General features: G+C 50.1%; 1 protein-coding gene across 8 annotated transcripts in view; it reads right to left on the bottom strand.

Moving 5' to 3' along the window:
- The window catches only part of SIPA1L3 (signal induced proliferation associated 1 like 3), a 299853-nt gene that overhangs the window by 74446 nt on the left and 202111 nt on the right, over positions 1-23296 (bottom strand). For all 8 annotated transcript variants that reach the window (XM_054540313.2, XM_024237020.3, XM_063720074.1 and 5 more), the window contains 3 exons: positions 22717-22874; positions 12857-13433; positions 3789-4063 (listed from right to left, as the gene is read on the bottom strand). In XM_054540313.2, coding sequence (XP_054396288.2) covers positions 3789-4063; positions 12857-13433; positions 22717-22874 — 1010 coding nt within the window. The remainder of the gene's footprint in view (positions 1-3788; positions 4064-12856; positions 13434-22716; positions 22875-23296) is intronic.

The raw sequence follows: 23296 nt of genomic DNA, 5'->3' as shown, positions 1-23296 counted from the left end.
TTACTGTTTGCCTCCCTTGACCCATTGGGGCCTCACTCCATGAGGCCAAGGCCTCGGCTGTCCTCTGTGCACTGTTTCCAGAGCTGGGAACACGGTGCGTCTCTCTCATTGGTCACTTCCGGAGGTTGCTAGGGACCAACTCATTATTCTGAAAATTGTATTTATCTTGTCTTCTCTGTACAAATTATACCTCAGGGTAATTAAACGGTTACTGAAAGAAAGCTCTTTTTATAAGCATTCCAGCCAATACATGAAGAAGGAACGACAGAATGAAGATGGCACTCGTCTGCAAACCGTCATGAAACGATGGATCTAGGCAGCACCTAGCAGTGGCTGCTGGGCTGTGAAACAGGGCTGAAGGGGACATGTGGTGATGGCCAGGTGCCGCTGTCTGAAGCCTCTGCTCGCCGTTAGTGTCACTTGCAGAGGGACACCAGGCATGCAGTGCCTTCTCACAGATGCATACCTAGGAGTGCTGCGGCCGAAAGACATCCCACTGGGGCCTGAGCAAGCTTCCATCTTTGACTCTAGTTTACAGAAAATACCAGTGGTGGAGCAATAGGCTAAAGGACACCATGGGGAGGCCGCCAGCTAAAGCCAGGAAGCGGGAAGCTCTAAGGACAGGTGACCTGGTTTCTTTCCAAAATAAACTGCAAGGAAAAGGCCAGGTGCGGTGGCTCAAGTCTGTAATCCCAGCACTTTGGGTGGCTGAGGTGGGCGGATCACCTGAGGTCAGGAGTTCAAGACCAGCCTGGCCAACATGGTGAAACCCCATCTCTACTAAAAATACGAAATTTAGCCAGGTGTGGTGCTGCATGCCTGTAATCCCAGCTACTCAGGAGGCTGACACAGGAGAATCGCTGGAACCCAGGAGGCGGAGGTTGCAGTGAGCCAAGATTGCACCACTGCACTCCAGCCTGGGTGACAGAGTGAGACTCTGTCTCAAAGCAAAAAAAAAAAAAAAAAAGAGCCTCAAGAGATACATCAATCAAATGCAATAGGAGAATTCTTTTTTTTTTTTTTTTTTTGAGATGTAGCTTCATTCTTGTTGCCCAGGCTGGAGTGCAATGGCACGATCTCAGCTCACCGTAACCTCTGCCTCCCGGGTTCAAGCAATTCTCCTGCCTCAGCCTCCCGAGTAGCTGGGATTACAGGCATGTGCCACCATGCCCGGCTAATTTTGTATTTTTAGTAGAGACAGTGTTTCTCCATATTGGTCAGGCTGGTCTTGAACTTCAGCCTGGTTCAGGCTGGTCTTGAACTCCCGCCTGGTGATCCGCCCGCCTTGGCTTCCCAAAGTGCTGAAGTTACAGGCATGAGCCACCACACCCGGCCAATAGAGAATTCTGATGAACAACTGTTTAAAAAAACAAAGAGATGAGGTCTCCCTCTGTTGCCCAGGCTGGAGTGCAGTGGCACAATCATGGCTCCCTGCAGCCTCAACTTCCTGGGCTCAAGTGATCTTCCCACCTCAGCCTGAAAATAGCTGGGGCTACAACTGCAATATTTTTTTTTCCTCCTTTAGGCAGAGATGCAGAGATGCAGAGATGGGGGTCTCACTGTGTTGGCCAGGCTGGTCTTGAACTCCTGGCCTCAAGTGATCTTCCCACCTCAGCTTCCCAAAGTGTTACGATTATAGGTGTGAACCCAGTCTAGATAGTTGATACTAAGAAAGTGCTGTTGGCTGGGTGCAGTGGCTCACGCCTGTTAACTCCAGCATTTTGGGAGGCTGAGGCACATGGATCACGAGGTCAAAAGATTGAGACCATCCTGGACAACATGGTGAAACCCCATGTCTACTAAAAATACAAAAATTAGCTGGGCGTGGTGGCACATGCCTGTAGTCCCAACTACTTGGGAGGCTGAGGCAGGAGAATTGCTTGAACCCGGGAGGCAGAGGTTGCAGTGAGCCGAGATCACGCCAATGCACTCCAGCCTGGCGATAGAGAGAGACTCCATCTCAAAAAAAAAAAAAAAAAAGGAAAGAAAAAGAAAATACTGTTAAGGCCAGGTGTGGTGGCACAAGCCTGTAATCCTGGCACTTTGGGAGGCCAAGGCAGATGGATCACTTGAGGTCAGGAGTTTGAGACCAGCCTGGCCAACATGGGGAAACTCTGTCTCTACCAAAAAATACAAAAATTAGCTGGGCATGGTGGCACATGTCTGTAGTTCCAGCTACTCAGGAGGCTGAGGCTAAGGCAGGAGAATCGCTTGAACCCGGAGGTGGAGGTTGCACTGAGCCGAGATGGTGCCACTGCACTCCAGCCTGGGCAACAGAGTGAGATTCCATCTCAAAAAATAAAAAATAAAAAACAAACAAACAAAAACAAGAAATACATGAAATTACTGCTAAATTTGCTAGGTGTAATTTTTAAAAAAGGTCTTTATTGTATAGAGGCACATTCCAGGATCTGGAATTGTTTTAGATAATCTAAGATGACAGGTGGGGCAGGAAGAAGATATGGAGATAATAAAACAAAAAACAAAAAGCTGGCCGCATGTTGGTAAGTGCCCAGAGGGCTCAGTATACTTTTGTTCCCCCTAGTCAGATATTTCCTTTTATTTCTTTTTAACTTTGGTGGGTACATAGTAGGCGTATATATTTATGGGGTATATGATATGTTTTGATACTTGTAATACACTTTATGTTTGAGATGTTCCGTTAAAAAAATGAAACAAACAGCCTGGGGAGGCTCAGCACTTTGGGAGGCTGAGGCGGGTAGATCACCTGAGGTCAGGAATTCAAGACCAGTCTGGGCCACATGGTGAAATTCCGTCTCTACTAAAAATACAAAAATTAGCTGGGCGTGGTGGCACGCGCCTGTAGTCCCAGCTACTCGGGAGGCTGAGGTAGGAGAATCGCTTGAACCCGGGAGGTGGAGGTTGCAGTGAGTTGAGATCACGCCACTGCACTTCAGCCTGGGCGACAGAGCGAGACTCCATCTAAAAAAACAAAAAACAAAAACAACAAAAGAAAAAAAACAAAACAAAATAAATAAGTCACCTACCAGTTTCCCACTGAGCGTGGAATAAAACCCAAGCTTCTCTCATGGCCTATGAAGCCCACACCGCCTGCCTGGTCACTTCTCTGTCCTTTGCTCTCAGCTCTCACTCCTGCTCGCTCTGCTCCAGCCACATGGGCCTCCCTGTACTCCAGGAATGCACCACCCATGTACACTGGGGAGGCTGTGCCCTGGCCAGCTCCTGTCTGAAACCCGCTGGCCAGAAAACCACATGGCTGCCTCCCTGTGGAGCCTCGCGGAGCCTTCTCTGCCCGCCTTGTAAGCAGCTCTCCCACCATTACCCTGCTTTAATTTCCTTCTGAGACTTAGCACTACCTGATCCGGTATGACACACCTATTTCTTCACGGCCTGTCTTTCCCTGTAGAACACAAACCGCAAGAGAGCAGGCACTTTGTTGTGGTCACTTTGAACAGAGCTTGCACACAGTAGGGGCTCAATAAACACATTTTGAACAAATGAATGAAGTGTGGGGGGCCCACAGGCAAGCGACTATTAACATCGTGTGCTTCATGTAGGAAACGGGAAGAATGAGGCTCTCCCCTCACAGGGCAACCGTGGAGATTAAATGTGATCCAGCAACTGGCATACAGTAAGCGCTCTGTAGATGTGCCCTCCCCCTCCTGTCACCGATGCCACTATTCCTGCCTAGAAGGGCCTGCCTATCCCCCCTCTATTGGGACCTCAAGTGACAGTGCCAGGGAGGTCTCATGCCAGCGATCTAGGAGCTGCCACCCACCACCTGGCTGAAAGGTGGAGGCCCTTACCTCCGGGGCGTGCCGTCCTCGAAAGGCGGAATGATGACCACCTTCACAGTGACAGAGGTGCGCAGCAGGTCGATCATCTGGTCGTGGGTCAATGTGACCACGGCCACCTTGCAGATCTCCACCAGTCGGCTGCCCTGCCGGAGGCCGGCCTGCCAGGCGAACCCGTAGTCCTCAACCTCGGCCACCGTGCCGTCGTACTTCACATGGAAGCCCAGCTGCCCGAGCCCGTTCCGCCGCAGCGTCATGTCCACCGTCTCCCAGCCATTGGTCATCACCTGTAGGCCACAGGCAGGATCGAGCCTCAGAAGCTGCTTGGGTCAGCTCCTCTGGAAGACCCCTGGTCACGTTCCCTGCTTTGAAGCCAAAAACCTGCCGACTCCCATCTATTAATACCTTCCCGGGCGATGGCAGGGGACCCGCAGGGTGAACACGCACCTGGTCCCAGCCTGGCTTCCTGATTTCTGGAGGGGAAATGTGGATATGCAACCCCGTGGCTTCTAACCTTGCAGAGACCATGGCAGTCATGAGCTATGACTCCAAAGGCCCCGAACTCCCTCCTTCCTGGGGTCAGTGGGATTGCATTTCTTGGCTCCCTTGTGGTTGGGTGGGGCCCTGGGACTTGTTTTGGCCAATGAATTGCAAGTGGCACTGACATGTCCTCTGGGCTGCGGTATTTGTTTATCATTTTATTATTTATTTATTTTTGAGACGGAGACTTGCTCTGTCGCCCAGGCTGAAGTGCAGCGGCATGATCTCAGCTCACTGCAATGTCTGCTTCCTGGGTTCAAGCGATTCTCCTGCCTCAGCCTCCCCAGTAGCTGGGATTACAAGTGTGTGCTACCACGCCTGGCTAATTTTTGTATTTTCAGTAGAGACAGGGTTTTGCCATATTGGCCAGGCTGGTCTCGAACTCCTGACCTCAAATGATCCACCTGCCTTAGCCTCCCAAAGTGCTAGGATTACAGGCGAGAGCCACCACACCCAGCCAAACCTGCTTTAAGCCACTAATACTGTATCTTGACTGACACAAAATACTCTAACCAAAATACACAAGGAAGCAGCAGACCAGAAGTACTGGGACCTTTTCTAGGTTGGGAACTCACACTATATTCTTTTACTTCGTGACACCATTCTTTTTTTTTTTTTTTTGAGACAGAGTCTCGCTCCGTCCCCCAGGCTGGTGTGCAGTGGCGTGATCTCGGATCACTGCAACCTCCGCCTCCCGGGTTCAAGCGAGTATCCTGCCTCAGCCTCCCCAGTAGCAGGGATTACAGGCACACGCCACCATGCCCGGCTAGTTTTTTGTATTTTTAGCAGAGACGGGGGTTTCACCATATTGGTCAGGCTGGTCTCGAACTTGTGACCTCATGATCTGCCCGCCTCGGCCTCCCAAAGTACTGGGATTACAGGCGTGAGCCACCACGCCCAGCCTTGTGACACCATTCTTGGAGGAAGAAACCCTTTCCCCATCTCCTCCTCAGACCTTCCCCCAACATGGAGCTGATCGGACCACGCAGAGCCTGGCCTCCAGGACTCCCTGCTTCACTGGGTGAGATATTCCCCTGGATAATGTGTTACCATAAGATCTGAGGACCCGCTGAATAGAGCCCTGCTCCCTCCCCCCAGCATGCTGTTAAGTGATCCCCTCCTCTTCTTGGGATAAAAACAAGATGAACGTAACCAGCCATGGCTATTAAGCAAGTTGTTAAGAATGCCTGCCCTTTCCTAAAACTGCGTTATGGAAAGATAACAGAATGGCTTACATTTCCTGTGAGAAGTCATCCCCTGACTAGAAATGATGCTATGTAATGTACCTATCAGAATGCCGGCTTTCATACTTTTCTCACCACCACTTGAAGAAAGGAATAATTTTTTTTTTTGAGACGGAGTCTCGCTGTCACTCAGGCTGGAGTGCAGTGGCCCGATCTCAGCTCACTGCCACCTCTGCCTCCCGGGTTCAAACAATTCTCCTGTCTCAGCCTCCCGAGTAGGTGGGATTACAGGCATCTGCCACCACACCCAGCTAATTTTGGTATTTTTAGTAGAGACAGGGTTTTACCGTATTGGCCAGGCTGGTCTCGAACTCCTGACCTCAAGTGATCCACCCGTCTTGGCCTCCCAAAGTGCTGGGATTACAGGCGTGAGCCACTGCGCCCGGCCAAGGAAAGAAATAATTTTATGTCACAAACTACTCTACACATTCGTGTTTTACACACACGCCCACAGACACAAATATTCCTTGCAATTCAAATCCGTCACATTCTTGAATGTGGATAGCAAGAAGTAAGCGTTTGGATGGTAAAGTACTTACCTGAAAATGTCACTGAATCTGTTTGGTTCCTGATTTGGACGGCGAGAATTTGGAAAGTGGGGGAAACATGTATGACCAAAACAATGCTTCATAAAATATTCTTATCTTTAGTCACTGAGGCGCACTGTGACACTTTTTATTCTTTCCCATCCTATTACTATGGCAGAATCCTCATGAAGGGGATCAGTGCCCATATAAAAGAGGCCTGATGTGGTGGTGTACGCCTGTAATCCCAGCTACTCGAGGGGCTGACACAGGAGAATTGCTTGAACTCAGGAGGCAGAGGTTGCAGTGAGCTGAGATCACACTACTGTACTCCAGCCTGGACGACACAGCGAGACTGTCAAAAAAAAAAAAAAAAAAAAAGAGGCCCAAGGAACTTGTTCACTTCTTCCACTGTGACAGCAAGAAGGTGCCATCCGTGAAGTTGAAAGGGGCCCTCACCAGATACAGAACCTGCGGGTGCCTTTATCTTGGACTTCCTGGCCTCCGGAACCGGGAAGAAATAAATTGCTCTTGCTTATAAGCTACCGCATCTAAGCTATGTTGTTATATTCAGGCTAAGTGGACTAAGACATCTAACCTTTAACATTGTTGCAACTCAGGCTGAGTGCAGTGCCTCACGCCTGTAATCTCTGTAATCTCAGCACTTTTCAGAGGCCAAGGCAGGAGGACCGCTTGAGCCCAGGAGTTCAAGATGAGCCTGGGCAATATAGCAAGACCTCATCTCTACTAAAAATAAAATAAAATAAATTAGCTGAGCATGGTGGCATAGGCTTGCAGTCCCACCTACTCGGGAGGCTGAGGTGGGAGGCAGGCTTGAGCCCAGGAGACTGACACTGTAGTGAGCGATGATTGTGCCACTGTACTCCAGCCGGGATGACACCAAGACCTTGTCTTTAAAAATTAAAGTTAAAATTAAAAATAAAAAAAAATTACATCTCTGTGATTGATTTTATAGCCCATTCATGGGTGACAATGTGTTTATTTGACAATAAGGAATTATCGTTAATTTTTTATTTTATGTATGATGGCTATGTTATGTTTTAAGAGTTGTATCTTTTAGAAATAAATATTGAAAAGTTTACGGATGAAATGATAGGATGTCTAGGATTTGCTTCAAAATAATTGGGAAAGAGAGGGAGGGAAGAAAGAAACAAGATCAGCCATGGGTCAGTAACTGTTGGAGATGGTAATGAAGACTGGGGTTCTCTTTTTTTTTTTTTTGAAACGGAGTTTCACTCTTGTTGCCCAGGCTGGAGTGCAACGGCACAATCTTGGCTCACCGCAACCTCCGCTTCCTGGGTTCAAGCAATTCTCCTGCCTCAGCTGGGATTACAGGCATGCGCCACCACGCCCAGCTAATTTTGTATTTTTAGTAGAGACGGGGTTTCTCCATGTCGGTCAGGCTGGTCTCGAACTCCTGACCTCTGGTGATCCAACTGCCTTGGCCTCCCAAAGTGCTGGGATTACAGGTGTGAGCCACTGCAGCCAGCCAAGACTGGGGTTCCTATATGATTCCCTTTGCTTTAGTGTATGCTTGCAATATTCTATAATTAAAAAGTAAAATTGGGCCGGGCACAGTGGCTCATGTCTGCAATTCCAGCACTTTGGGAGGCTGAGGTCTGCAGATCACCTGAGGTCAGGAGTTCAAGACCAGCCTGGGCAACATGGTGAAACCCCGTCTCTACTAAAAAAATACAAAATTAGCTGGGCATGGTGGTGCACATCTGTAATCCCAGCTACTTGGGAGGCTGAGGCAGGAGAATCGCTTGAACTGGGGAGGCGGAGGTTGCAGTGAGCTGAGATTGCACCATGGCACTCCAGCCTAGGCAACAGAGCGAGACTCTGTCTTAAAGAAAAAAAAAGAATTGTCTTGGGCCTCACATGAAATACACTAACACTAATGATAGCTGATAAGCTTAAAAAAAATCACAAAAAAACTCATAATGTCATAATGTTTTAAGAAACTTTATGAATCTGTGTTGGGTGCCATTCAAAGCCATCTTGGGCTGCAGGTTGGACAAGCTTGCTCTAAATGTTAAACTTTGGTAACTAACTAAATACATCTGGGACTGTAACCAACCTGTGGATTTAAGACCTTCTCCTTGTCTGATTTAGCCCCATCTGATAGGTTCTCCTGGCATCCTCCACACCCCCCCTTTTAAGCTCTTGGCACTTGAATTGCATGGGTTTTTTTTTTTTTTTTTTGAGACGGAGTCTCACTCTGTCGCCAGGCTGGAGTCCTGGAGTGCAGTGGCGCAATCTCGGCTCACTGCAACCTCCGCCTCCCGGGTTCACGCCATTTTCCTGCCTCAGCCTCCTGAGTAGCTGGGACTACAGGCGCCCGCCACCACACCCCGCTAATTTTTTCGTATTTTTAGTAGAGATGGGGTTTCACCATGTTGGCCAGGATGGTCTCGATCTCCTGACCTCGTGATCCACCCGCCTCCGCCTTCCAAAGTGCTGGGATTACAGGCATGAGCCACTACGCTTGGCCGAATTGTGTGTTTAATATCTGTCCCAGAGAGGAGTCCCATGAAAGTAGGCCTGGGTCTGCTATGGTCATCGCTATGTCCCAGCACTGGGCTGGCCAGGCCAAGGCCAGGCGCATAACACCACTCATTCAATTAACCAGTGATGGGATACCGTTAGTTCAGGATGTCTGGGGCAGTTGAGTCAGGCTGCCAGGGAGAGTGTGGAATCTGTACCCTGTGGGTGCTTCACAAAGAGAGAGACGCACTGTCATGAGTCATTCAAAACGGGCCTGCCCCTCCACGGGAGATGGCTTATGTCACCATTCCCTGGCCCACTGGTTCCCCAGCAGGCTCTGGGGCATTGAGACTGGGGGTGGGGGTGGGGGTATGGCTGTGGAAATGTGCTCTAAAAGGACTCTGCCAACAGTAGGCACGGGGGTGGGTGTGGGACAGAGTGGCACAGTGAGGATGTGGGTAAAACATGTCACCTGGCACGGTGCCTGGCATGGTCCCTGCTCAAGAAACGCGAGCTGCTGTCAAGATTAGGGGAGGTGGAGTAGCCTAGCGTTTAAGAACCCAGGCTTGGCTGGGCATGGTGGCTCAGGCCTGTAATCCTAGCACTTTGGGAGGCCAGGGAGGGTGGATCACTTGAGGCCAGGAGTTCGAGACCAGCCTGGCCAACACGGCGAAACCCTATCTCTATTTAAAATGCAAAAATTAGCTGGGCATGGTGGCGGGCGCCTGTAGTCCCAGCTACTTGGGGGGCTGAGACAGGAGAAATGCTTGAACCCAGGAGGTGGAGGTTGAAGTGAGCCGAGATCGCTCTGCTGCACTCCAGCCTGGGGGACAGAGCAAGACTCCATCTCAAAAAACAAAACAAAACACCCCAAAACCCAGGCTCTTTGGGCTCTGGGCAAGTCAAGGTATCTCTGGGCCTCAGTTTCCTCATCTGCAAAGTGAGGACCTCATCAGGCTTTTGTGAGCAAGAGACGCAAAACCACCCAAGGTGCTGAGCAGGGTCTGACGCAGAGCTGGTGACCATTTGATGCTCGCTATTGCGGCCACTATAGCGTACGATGCATTCATGCCCGCACTCGGTTCCTGCTCACTCAGCGGCTACTGTGCACCAGATGCTGGCCCAGGTGCTGAGGACACGCCAGTGAACAGATAACACACAGTGCATGGCAGACGGTGGTTAAGCAGGCAAAGCGGGGGAATGTGCTCCAAACCAGGGGAGGGGGTGTGCAATCTTAGATAACGAGGCCTCACTAACAAGGCGACATGTGACCAAAGGCCTGTAGGAGGAAAGGCAGTGAGCCATGTGGTGATCAGAGAAGTGTTCCAGCAAGAGGCACGGGCGGTACAAAGGCCCTGAGGCTGGACACCGCCCTAGCATGAGCATGAAACCCCAGAGGTCTGCATGGCTGGGGCAGAGAGCGCAACAGTGACATGAGGTCAGAGAATTCGACAGGGAGCCAGGTCACAGCCGGCCTCATGGGCTTCCGTAAGGACTGAGGCTTTAACCTAGAGTGACCTGAGGGTTTAAGCAGAGAGGTGATGTGATAAGATTGCTCTCACTACCACATAGAGAACAGGCCACAGAGAGGCAAGGGCAGGGGCAAGAAGGACCAGAAAGGACACTACCAAAAGTGTCTGGGAGAGACCAGGGTGGCTCGCGCCAGGATGAGGGCTGTGGGAGAGGTGGCTGACGCCTGCCTATGGAAGTGGAGCTGACGAATGTGGGCATGAGAGAGTGGAGCCCAGGCTGATGCCAAGGCTCTGACATCCGCAAATGGAGAGATGGAGTCGACCTTTTTTTCCCTAAAACCTTATTTGAGTAGAGGACTTCTATTTTACTAAGTCAGGAAACCTCTGAGAGGGGTGGGGAGGAACACAGGAGTTTGCTTTTGTTTGTTTTTTTGAGACAGAGTTTTGCTCTGTCACCCAGGTTGGACTGCAGTGGCTCACTCTCAGCTCACTGCAACCTCTGCCTCTCGGGTTCAAGCAATTCTTTTCCCTCGGCCTCCCGAGTAGCTGGGATTACAGGTGTGTGCCACCACGCCTGGCTAATTTTTGTATTTTTAGTAGAGATGAGGTTTTACCACGTTGGCCAGGCTGGTCTTGAACCCCTGACCTGAAATAATCCATCCACTTCGGCCTCCCCAAGTGCTGGGATTACAGGTTTGAGCCACCGTGCCTGGCCACTTTTTCATTTTTTTTTTTGAGTCCAGGTCTTTCTCTGTTGCCGAGGTTGGAGTGCAGTGGTGCGATCATAGCTCACGGCAGCCTCAAACTCCTGGGCTCAAGTGATCTTGGCACTCAGCCTCCTGAATAGTTGAGGCCATAAGTGTGCACCACCATGCCCAGCTAATTTATTTTTTATTTTTATTATTTATTTATTTTATTTTATTTATTTTATGTATTTATTTTTTTTTTTTGAGACGGAGTCTCGCTCTGTCGCCCAGACTGGAGTGCAGTGGCACGGTCTCGGCTCACTGTACTCCGCCTCCCAGGTTCATGCCATTCTCCTGCCTCAGCCTCCCAAGTAGCTGGGACTACAGGCACCCGCCACCATGCCTGGCTAATTTTTGTATTTTTAGTAGAGACGGGGTTTCACTGTGTTAGCCAGGATGGTCTCAATCTCCTGACTTTGTGATCCACCCACCTCGGCCTCCCAAAGTGCTGGGATTACAGGCGTGAGCCACCGCACCCGGCCTATTTTTTATTTTTATTTTTTGAGACAGACTCTAGCACTGTCACCCAGGCTGGAGTGCAGTGGCACGATCTCGGCTCACTGCAAGCTCCGCCTTCCGGGTTCACATCATTCTCCTGCCTCAGCCTCCTGAGTAGCCGGGACTACAGGTGCCCACCACCACGCCCGGCTAATTTTTTGTATTTTTAGTAGAGACAGGGTTTCACCGTATTAGCCAGGATGGTCTTGATCGCTTGACCTCGTGATCCACCCACCTTGGCTAATATATTTTTTGATTTTTTTTTAGAAACGGCATCTCACTATATTGCCCAGGCTGGTCTCAAACTCCTGGGCTCAAGCAATCCTTTCTCCTCAGCCTCCCAAAGTGTTGGGATTACAGGCATGAGCCACTGTACCCAGCAATGCAGAATGATTCTTGTTCCTGCTTTTCAGATGAAGAAACTGAATCACAAAGAAGCTAAATAACTTGGCTCAAGGTCATACAGCTGGTAAGTGGCAGTGCTGGGACTTGAAGCCAGGCCTTCTGACTAGATCTTGTGCTCTGAACTGCCATGCTGTATGCTATCTCTATTTAGCACGCATGGCACGCCGTTCTGCCAAACCCACTGCAGAGGCAATCACTGACCACAGTGTTCTTTCTTGTGGAGCTTAGATGGGGCCTGAGTACTTCTCAGCACAATGCTTCAGGCAGACAGCAGCTAAGCTGTCACCAATCTGCCACTCTTGGTTTGTCCACGAGGGGTTTAGGGGAAGATTTCTACCTAGACTGTGAGTCTTTGTCTTTTAATAGGGCAAGTTAAACCATTCACATTTACTGTGATTACTAACATGGAACTCATTCCTGCCATATAATTTTATGTTCCTTTGTGCTTTCTTGTATTTTTTCCTCCTCTCACCTCTGCCCTATCCTTTAATGGTTTGGACATTTTTCATTCTATTTTAATTATTTTAGAAAGTACTCTTACACTTTTTTTTTTTTTTTTTTGAGACAGGGTCTCATATTATTGCCCAGGCTGAAGTGCAGTGGCATGATCTCAGCTCACTGCGGCCTCAACCTCTTGGGCTCAAACAATCCTCCCACCTCAGCCTCCCGAGTAGCTGGGACCACAGGCATGCACCACCATGCTTTGCTAATTTTCTTGTTTGTTTTTTTTTTTGTAGACAGAGTCTCACTATGGTTACCAAGGTTGGTCTGGGAATTCCTGGGCTCAAGCGATCCACCACCTCAGCCTCCTAAAGTGCTGAGATTACAGGCATGAGCCATGGCACCTGGCCTACGTTTTTAACCTAAGCTTAAACTTACACTTTCTATCAATGTCCAAGGTTAATAAGTATCTCGTTTTTCCAAGGTAATAGCATGAAGATCCTTAGATCTCTGGTACAAACCTTCCAAAGGAAGAACCTAGCTGCAGAACCCACAAGATGTCTAGTTTGTCAGTGACAACTGTGATTCTCTCCCAGCCAGTGCGTGTCTTAGCCTAACTGACTGGGCTGGGGAAGTATTTCAGTGGTTCCTGAGGCCGAAACCATACAAATCGCCGCCCTATTGCCAGGCTCTCTCCCTTACCTTCAGTCTCTGCACGATCTCCCTTATGTCCTCCACAGAACCCTCTGTCGCCTGTAGAAAGATGTGGTCCCCTCGTCCATAGAAGATTTTGAGTGTGGAGGAGTCTGGAGTCCAGCCAATGACATCCCCGCAGTAGCAGTTGAATACCACCTCCTTGGTGCGTAGGTCCAGGAGCACCACAAACTCATTGGAAATTCCCAAAATGCAGTCGATTTCCACCCCCTGGGCGTAGTCCTGGGCCGCCACCCTCCAGGCGATGGCCCCTGCGCTGTGCTGCTCAGCGCCAGCCCGTGCTTTTGTCTTTTCCTTCTTCTTGGAGGTCAGGGAGATGAGGTTGAATTTGCCGGTGGAGTCGATGGGGGTGTTGGAGACACAGTTTTCGGCCAGGTCCTTGAGATACTCCTGGCGGGTCCTGGTGGCCATGGTGTGGAACTTGTCAGACTTGTGTGCGGCGTTCTCAGCGTTAATCACCTTGGCCAGCAAGAAGTCTCTGAAGACGTCGGATTTGCGGAATGTGGTTCCACTGGGGATGGGGGGGCCGAAAGGAGGAGCGTCTTTGGATCGGGTCACAGCCATACTGTGGAGGGAGAGATTATTTAGATGGTGGGAAGAAAGGCACTAAAACACTTTAGAGAGAAAATGTTCGATCAAAAAATAGGAATAGGGTTTTTTGTTTGTTTTGTTTTGTCGAGACAGGTCTCACTCTGTCACCTAGGCTGGAGTGCAATGGTGCAATTATAGCGCACTGCAGCTTTCACCTCCTGTCCTCAAGCAATCCTCCTGCCTCAGCCTCCCAAGTAGCTGGGACTACAGGCTCACACCACCACGCCCAGCCAATTTTGTTTATTTTTTGTAGAGACGAGGTCTCACTATGTTGCCCAGGCTGGTCTCAAACTCCTGGGCTCAAGCCATCCTACCTCCTGGGCTTCCCAAAGTGTTGGGATTACAGGTGTGAGCCACCACACTCGGCCAAATGGTTTCCTTCTGAAGAATGAAAGTCCATGTCTAATTAGTAAGTTGCTGGCTAACCAGATTCAAAATCTAATAGAAAGTCAGCTGGGCGCAATGGCTCATACCTGTAATCCCAGCACTTTGGAAGGCTGAGGTGGGCAGATAATCTGAGGTCAGGAGTTTGAGACCAGCCTGATCAATATGGTAAAACCCTGTCTCTACTAAAAATACAAAAATTAGCTAGGCGTGGTGGTGGGTGCCTGTAGTCCCAGCTACTTGGGAGGCTGAGGCAGGAGAACGGTGTGAACCTGGGAGGCAGAGGTTGCAGTGAGCCAAGATGGCACCACTGCACTCCAGCCTGGGGGACAGATCGAGACTATGTTTCAAAAACAAAAAAAGTGTTAGGGCACATACACATTTTCTATAAAGCAGATGTCTGAACATCCTCTGACATCAAAGGGTAATTCCCCAAGGACTGTTCACTTATTCCTGTTTTAAATACACATAGACCGTGTGGCAGATCTTACAGTTTGGCAAAAACCTACTCCCTCAGGGCAGTGGCACAATCTCGGCTCACGGCAACCTCTGTCTCCTGGGTTCAAGTGATTCTCCTGTCTCAGCCTCCCGAGTAGCTGGGATTACAGGCGCCTGCCACCACGCCTGGCTAATTTTGTATTTTTAGTAGAGACGGGGTTTCTCCATGTTGGTCAGGCTGGTCTTGAACTCCCGACCTCAGGTGATCGGCCCACCTTGGCCTCCCAAAGTGCTGGGATTACAGGCGTGAGCCATTGCACCTGGCCTAAAGTTTACTTTTAAATTAAAAGATTTAAATTGGGGAAGATATTAAAAAAAAAAAATCCACTCCCTCCTCTCCACCTTCGTAAGCAGGCACACCCCATGGATCTTGGTCACGTGACTTGGCCAATGGCTTCCAAGTTAAAGGCTTGAAGTGTGTGTGTGTGTGTTGTGTGTGTGTGTGTTGGGGTAGGGGGATTGCCTCCTAAGCACCTGCCATGACTGTGGGATGAACAGACCCTAGGTAGTCTACTGGTCCCAGAAGATGAAGGACCTCTGGAGCAGACCTGGAACCAAGTCCAGCCAGACTCCAGCAGACCCGCAGATGTATGAGCCAGAAAGAAACGTTAATGTTTGTTACTGAGCTCTGGGGTGGTTTGTTATACGGCTTTATTGTAGGAATAGCTGACTGATGTAGAATGTTTACGAGTTTTAGTTCTTTTGAACACTTGTGTTACACAAGTATACCTTGTAAGTCATCTTAACAAAGGTTATTTGGAAAATTCATTGCATTCCTCTGGTAGATGCTGAGGTTTAAAGAAGAAAAAAAATTAATAAAGGAAGTTCATTGTAACAGGAAGTTAGAATGGAACTCTTCCTGTTTTGGTTTTGATGGAGACGCTATCAAAATCTGATAGCAACTCAGGAGAGCGTAAAGAGAAAATGAGGCTGGGTGTGGTGGCACAGGCCTGTAGTCCCAGCTACTCAGGAGGCTGAGGCAGGAGAATCACTTGAATCTAGGAGGCAGAGGTTGCAGTGAGCCAAGAATGCGCCACTGCACTCCAGGCTGAGCGACAGAGAGACCCTGTGTCAAAAAGAAAAAAAAGAGAAAATGATCTGAAAACTCTGTTCCCCCAAGCTCTTATACCACATTTCCCACTATTTAAACTATGGAGAGAGAAAAGGAGCTTGTGGAGAAAGCTGGTGGGTTAGCCCCATTCTCTCCCTATCCCACCCCCAACAGGAGGGACCCTCTCTCCCTATCCCACCCCCAACAGGAGGGACCCCCTAGGTAATTTTTTTTTTTTTTTTTTTTCCTGAGATGGAGTATATCACTCTGTAGCTCAGGCTGGAGTACAATGGCACAATCTCGGCTCACCGCAACCTCTGCCTCCCGGGGTCAAGCAATTCTCCTGCCTCATCCTCCCAAGTAGCTGGGATTACAGGCACCTGCTACCACGCCTGGCTAATTTTGTATCTTTAGTAGAGACAGGGTTTCACCATGTTGGTCAGGCTGGTCTTGAACTACTGACCTCAAATGATCTACCCGCCCTGGCCTCCCAAAGTGCTGAGATTACAGGCATGAACCACCGCGCCCAGCCCCTAGGTGATCCTTATAGCAGCGAGGGGACTGGGATCTGTCTCCTGTGCAGGAAGCCCCTGAAGAGCCCGGCGAGCAGCCAGCCAGCTCCAGCCACAGTCCACATGGCACTTCCCTGCCTCCCTTTTCCTCCCTACACTCCAACCCTGGATGGGTCAGAAACTGGCAGTGAGCAGGGATGGGAGGAGGAGAATTGCAAGGTGCAGAAGCAGGAGAGGTAACCAGGCTCTCCACCCATTGAGGCCTCTGGACAGAAGGAGCCCTGAGCTCGGACAGGGAGAAGATCTGTTGATGAGTCACATTTGGAGATTTGATGAACATCTTGGATGTGATGCTCTGATGACCAAATTAAATAGAGGCTCAGTGGCCTTTGGGCAGATTATTGCTAAAAGTGCACAAAAAGGCCAAGGCACCTGCCAGAATATTCACCCAGGGCAGGTGAGTTATGTCCTTCATGTTTCTTTTATTATTATTATTTTTTGAGATGGAGCCCCGCTCTGTCGCCCAGGCTGGAGTGCAGTGGCGTGATCTCAGCTCACTGCAGCCTCCACCTCCCGGGTTCAGTCAATTCTCCTGCCTCAGTCTCTGGGGTAACTAGGATTACAGGCACGCACTGCCATGCCTGGCTAATTTTTGTATTTTTGGTAGAGATGGGGATGGGGTTTCACTATGTTGGCCAGGCAGGTCTCGAATTCCTGGCCTCAAGTGATGTGCCTGCCTTGGCCTCCCAAAGTGCTGGCATTACAGGTGTGAGCCACTGCACTCAGCCTGTTCTTTATGTTTCTTTTTTTTTTTGAGACAGAGTCTTGCTGCTCTGTTGCCCTGGCTAGATTGCAGTGGTGTGATCTCGGCTCACTGCAACCTCTGCCTCCTGGGTTCAAGCATCTTGGGTTCAAGCGATTCTCCGGCCTCAGCCTCCTGAGTAGCTGGGATTACAGGCGTGCACCACCACGCCTGGATAATTTTTGTGTTTTTAGTAGAGACGGGGTTTCACCATGTTGGTCAGGCTGGTCTTGAACTCCTGACCTCATGATTCGCCCGCCTCGGACTTCCAAAGTGCTGGGATTACAGATGTGAGCCACCACGCCCGGTCTCTTTATGTTTCTTAATGGCACAGGGTGATGCAATAAGTTAACTATGCTTTCCTAAAAATGTATGGTATTTTCATCTTTGATTAAAACCCTTATTTGTCAGTACAGTGTCAAGACAGAATTCCTACTGTTTCTCTTCCATCTGTAGGATAATTTAAAAAAGTAGAGATTATGGATTAAAAACACTCCATGAAACTCCAACTGAAAGTCATGCTTGCCCAGGTTTTGTTGATTCCCTTCCCTTACCCCCAACTCTTGACAAGGGCGACGGTACGACAATCATCCATTTGTTTGACAAGCACTTCCTGGACTCCATGCTCTTAGGCATTGGGGATAATGTGGTCCCTGCCTTCCCAGAGCTTCTAGTCCAGGAGGAGGGTCATACCAAATCAACACACAGAGATAAACTCATAAAGACGAGGAAAGGGAACAGGGCATGTTATGACAGAACTAGAGAAAGACCTGATTTGGACAGGGAGAATCTGGGAGGGCCTCTCTGAGCAAGTGACGATGAAGCTGGGATCTAAGGGCTGAGTAGAACCAGAGGAAGAGCTGGGGTAGGGTGCTGCAGCCAGGGGGTGCAGCACAGGTAGCGGCCGACTAGGGAAGGCCAGGGTGGGCACGGCCCGGAAGGCAAGGAGCAGGAGGCCATGAGGTCACCAGGGGCAAGGCCACACGGGGCCCTGGTGGGTTAGCACTTCCTATCCTTACCATGGGAGCAGGCAACCATTTAACGATCTGATCTGGTGGTGAAACCATTCCCTGTCTGCCCCCTCTGATCCAGTCTGCCGTTCTCTGCCCTGCTCTGTGCTCAGGAAGGAAGATCTCTCCAGCTCTGTCACCTGGGTTTCTGTGCCCTGGGGCTTCCAGCTGAGTTTGGCCAATGGGAAGCACCGGCAGGGGATGGGAAGGCGGGAGGAGAGAGGCTGGAGTATTTATTCCTCTTCCCTTCCACTCTGAGGGGCTGTGATGAAAGTGTCAGTGGCTGCCATCTTTGGTCCCTTACAGCTACTGCTCCTGTTGGGCCGCCCCTCTCCCAGGGCCACAGCTTTCATCAGCTTTCAGAAATTTCTCCCATCTCCCTCTGAGCCCATCAAGGCTTGGGGGTGGATAAAGGTTCCTGCCCTGGCTAGTCCCTGGATGCAGCCTCTTCCCACATGGTTCCCGCAAGCTCCCCACACCTCTGTCAGTGGCATCAACTCCCTTTGGTTAAATCCTTGAGGGAGATCTGCTTCTCGCTGGGTTCCCAATGGAGGCAGGTGCTGGCAGAGGGACAACAGATTGGCAATCTGCGGAGACCACTGTGGCTGCCTCATGAAGAATGGACGGGAGGACAGGGCACGTACCAGTGTGGGAGCTACTGTGCGACCCCGGCCGATCAGGCCAGACCCCTCGCTCTCCATCTCTGGTGTTGACTGGCTAGTGATCCTTCACGCCCCAGGAGTGCCACGTGGCCGGATGCTGCCCTAGGCTTAGTGGATTCCCCAGCACAGGTGCTCAATGCTGACTGAAGTAATGGTTTAAACGTGGACAGATGAAACAGGTTTCTACCAACGTATGGTGGGCATAGTTTTAACAGAAAAAGGCATTTTCCAGTGCGGACATGCTTCAAAGAATGCCACACACACCAGGCAAATTTTCTTCTGTGGTAAATCTTGTGGGCATGGCCTTACTCCAGGCAGGGGGATGGATGAGATGACCTCCCCTGCCCCTCTCTCTACTGAATGGGGCAGTCAGATTGCACTTTACAGAGATGAAGAGCTTTGCAATTTCTTTCTTTTTTTTTTTTTTTGAGACAGAGTTTCACTCTTGTTGCCCAGGCTGGAGTGCAATGGCATGATCTTGGCTCACCACAACCTCTACCTCCCGGGTTCAAGCGATTCTCCTGCCTCAGCCTCCTGAGTAGCTGGGATTACAGGCATGTGCCACCATGACCGGCTAATTTTATATATTTTTTAGTAGAGATGGGGCTTCTCCATGTTGGTCAGACTGGTCTCGAACTCCCAACCTCAGGTGATCCACCTAACTCAGCCTCCCAAAGTGCTGGGATTACAGGCATGAGCCACTGCGACCAGCCGAGTTTTGTAACTTCTTTATTCAGCATTTAGCTGCTTATAGTGACAGATTTTGGCTTTTCCTATATTCCTGATTCATGATTTCACGAATCATAAAATTGCAAACGGTTGAAGGTTTTTGAGCCATCAGAACAGCTGGTCCCTTACTTCCCAGCAGGAGGGACTGGGTTTTGAGAGTCCACAGGCTGCAGGGATGATGTGGGTGGCCATTCGGAAATTGCACACTTGAAACAGAAAGGATGACAACTCACGAAACAACCAGCAGACGAGGGGACCTGGTGGTCACCTGATCACCGGAGGGCAATAAGTGTTGCTAGAACACTCAGAATTATTTATTCAACAATTATTTTTTCAGTGCCTGCAACATTTGGGCCAGGCATCTTTCCAGCCAAGCAAAGGACCCACTATGTGCCAAGCTCTGTGCTGTGACAGATACAGGAAGCTAAACATGAAATGGGGTTACTGTCAAAGGAGGCAACAGCCACGTGATGTCTGTTTTTTGTTATTTTTTGGTTTTTTTTTTGAGAGAGTCTTGCTCTGTCACCCAGGCTGGAGTGCAATGGGGCTCACTCTAGCCTTGACTTCCTGGGCTCAAGTGATCCTCCCACCTCAGCTGGGATTACGGGTGCGTGCCAGCATGACTGGCTAATTTGTAAATTGTTTTTATAGAGACAGGGTCTGCCTATGTTGTCCAGGCTGATCTTGAACTCCCAGGCTCAAGTGATCCTCCTGCCTCAGCCTCCCAAAGTGCTGAGATTATAGGTGTGAGCCACTATGTCCGGCCCATCATATCATTTTTATGGTGTGATGTGTGCTATGACAGAAACATGTTGGGCAATGGCACATGGAGCAGGTGAGGAACCACTGGAGGGTGTCAGAGGCTCATCTGAGTTCAGTCTTTTTTTTTTTTTTTTTTTTTATTGAGATGGAGTCTCGCTCTGTAGCCCAGGCTGGAGTGCAGTGGTGCAATCTTGGCTCACTGCAACCTCTGCCTCCTGGGTTCAAGCGATTCTCTTGCCTCAACCTCCAGAGGAACAGCTGTAATTACAGGCACCTGCCACCACACCTGGCTAATTTTTGTATTTTTAGTAGAGATGGGGTTTCACCATGTTGGCCAGGCTGGTCTCCAACTCCTGACCTCAGGTGATCTGCCTACCTCAGCCTCCCAAAGTGCTGGGATTACAAGTGTGAGCCACTGCACCTCGCCATGAGTTCAGTCTTGAAAGACAATTAGAAATTCACTGAGTTGGGGGCCAGGAGTAGGGGGTTTCAGGAGATGGTAAGCTGGAGAGCTGTGTCCGGGCTCCCTCCACAGGGGAGAGGCAGGGTCAGGTCTGTCCAGAGAGCAGCTGCCTGTGGGGAAGGAGGGATGGGAAGGGAGGGGAATGGCTGAGGAGCAGCTTTGGTTGTATCTCTAACATTTTCTTTCTTTAAAAATGAAGGAAAGAGGGAGAGCTGAAGCAAACAAAGCAAAATGTTAACATCTGCTAAAGCTGGCGGTGGGCACATGGGTGTCTGTTAAATGATTTTCTGCATTTTTCAGAATGTTTAAAATATTGCATAATTAAAATATTTTAAATTAAATTATAAAAAACAAGAAAGGTTTGTGTGTGAGAGAGAAGAAATCACTCTGGAGACCATACAGAGGCGAGTCTGGAAGGGAGGGAGGTCAGCTGCGGGCTGATGTGATGACCCCAGTAGGAGAGGGGAGGTCAGAGTGGGGACGAAGAAGAGAAAGCAGCTCCCCCCACCAGCTCAACCCTCCACCTCTGATGCATCCTAAGAAGGCTGCCTCCTTTTCCAGTGTGTGCATGTGTGTATGTGTGCGTGTGCATGTATGTGTGCATATGTGTGTGCATATGTGCATGTGCTTGTGTGTGCCTGTGTGAGTGCAGGTGTGTGCATGTGTGTGTGTGTGTGTGTGTTTATGCATGCCCGTGTGAGTGCATGTATGTGTGTGCATGTGCATGTGTGCACAGATGCATGCATGTGTGTGCATACACGTGTGCATGCATGTGCCTGTGTGCAGGTGTGTGCCTGTGCATGTGTGTGCATGTGTATGTGTGTCCATGTGCACGTGTGCACAGATGCGTGCATGCATGTGTGCATGTGCCTGTGCACGCGTGCGTGTGCATGTGTGTAAATATCTCCCATCTCATCCAAGGGTCCTCAACCCCACAAAGGGCCTGAGGTGCAGGCACTCTGTTGCTGCTGCTACATATTCCAGGAACCAATGGGCAGGGGGAGAGGGGGCCTCAGGTCCGGGGACATGCCTGTAAGGAGGCCCTGCCACACAGTGCGTTGGCTCCCAGTAGCCAGCGGGCAACATGTGCAGCACAGCGGTGCTAGACAACCAGTGCTGCAGGCTGGGATGCCCCTCTCTTTCCTCACCCAGCCAAGGGAGGTAGCTGGTAGACCCGCGGTAATTTCGCGGTGACTACTAGTGCACATACACACGTCCTCTGCTCCAGCACCTCCATTTCTAGAATTTCTTCTACAGCTGTATGCTTGGACTCAGGCACAATCAGACTATAAATAAGACTGCTCATTGCAGGCATCACAACCGTAATACCCATCAGTAGAGGACAGGAGATGACCCCGCATCCGTACAATGGAATATGAAGCATCAGAAAGAACAAAAAGCACTTCATGTACAGGTGCGAAAAGATCTCAGCTGTGTGCAGTGGCTCACACTTACAGTCCCAGCACTTTGGGAGACTGAGGCTGGAAGATCGCTTGAGGCCAAGAGTTCAAGATCAGCCTGGGTAAAATAGAGAGACCCCATCTCTACTAAAAAAAAATTTTTTTTCATTAGCCAGGCATGGGGGTGTGCACCTGCAGTTCCAGTTGCTCAGCAGGCTGAGGCAGGAGGATCATTTGAGCCTGGGGGGTCAAGGCTGCAGTGAGCTATGATTGCACCATTACATTCCAGCCTGGGTGACAGAGTGAGACCCTGTCTTAAAAAAAAAACAACAAAAAACCCCAAAACAACAAAAACCTCCTCAATTCTACCTCCAAAGTGGGGCCCACCTCCACAGGTAGGCCCTGCTTCCCTCCGACTTTCCTCTGGGCCATCACTCGTGCCTCTTGGTCCTTGAGGCCCAGTGCCCCAGGCCTGGCTGGTGATTTTGGCTCTAGGACAGGCACACGACTCCAACTGGGCCAGTGAGCCCCAATTCTGGGGCTTCTGACGCAACTCTTGGGAAAGAAAAGCTCTCATTTTGGGGGATTTGCAGCTGGTAGGATGTTCACCTCAGACCTGCTGGAAAGGTGACCAGCAGGAAAGGAGAGGGGGACAGATCCAGCCAGGCCTAAATGTGCCATTTTTGAGAGCCTATATGCACAATTGTCTTTTTGTCTTAAGCCACATTGAGATGGGTTTTCTGTCACTTGAAACAAAAGATTACAAGCAAATACAAATCCCTGATGGTTTCCTTAGCAAAAGTGGGGAGCCATGCCCCTTTCTGGCTAAAAACCACTCTCTGAGATGGTGTGGGGAGTGTCCGCTGAGCTCTTCTCCTGAAGCACAACATGTGAGGTGGGGGGGGCCCTGTACTGGGACCCACTTGGGCCAGCTGCCTGCCCCTCTCTCCGTACACTGCTGGGGGCCAGGTATGGGGGGCATACCTGTAGCAGACGTTATCAGTGCAGGGGTTGTGGACTCGGACAATGATGAAGACGTGCTGGAAGTGGGAGCGGATGTTCTTGGGGGTGAACGGTAGTGCGCCAGGCTCCTGGAAGATGATCGTCACGATGTCATTTCCTATGTGCCTCTTCCGCAGCAGCTGGGAAAGGGCAAGAGAGGGGGACAGGAACCTGTCACAGGTCGGCCTGAGGGGTCCTGCCCGGACCACTGCCACAGCTCCCCTCACCCACCGCCGTTCCCACTCCCTGCTCACACACAGCCCAAGGAACGCCCGAGTCAGGTGACAAACCTTCCTGTGGTTCCCTCTCATTCAGGATAAAGGACAAAGGCCTCGCCATGGCCAGAAACACTTCCTCGAGGCCTCTGCACCGCTGTTCCCTCTGCTAGGAACGTTCTTCCCGAGTCCCCACATGGCTTCCTTCCTCACCTCTTCTGGTCTTACATAAACGTCACCCTCCCAGGGAGGCCTTTGCTGACTATGTTATTCAAGATCCACCCCACCACAACACTCCCTGATCTTTGCTTTTCTGTCCCCATTACTTAACACTTATTGACACTCAG

This window comes from Pongo abelii, chromosome 20, assembly GCF_028885655.2.
Source record: "Pongo abelii isolate AG06213 chromosome 20, NHGRI_mPonAbe1-v2.0_pri, whole genome shotgun sequence".
Lineage (NCBI taxonomy): Eukaryota > Metazoa > Chordata > Mammalia > Primates > Hominidae > Pongo > Pongo abelii.
This window is presented reverse-complemented; position numbering and strand designations above follow the sequence as displayed.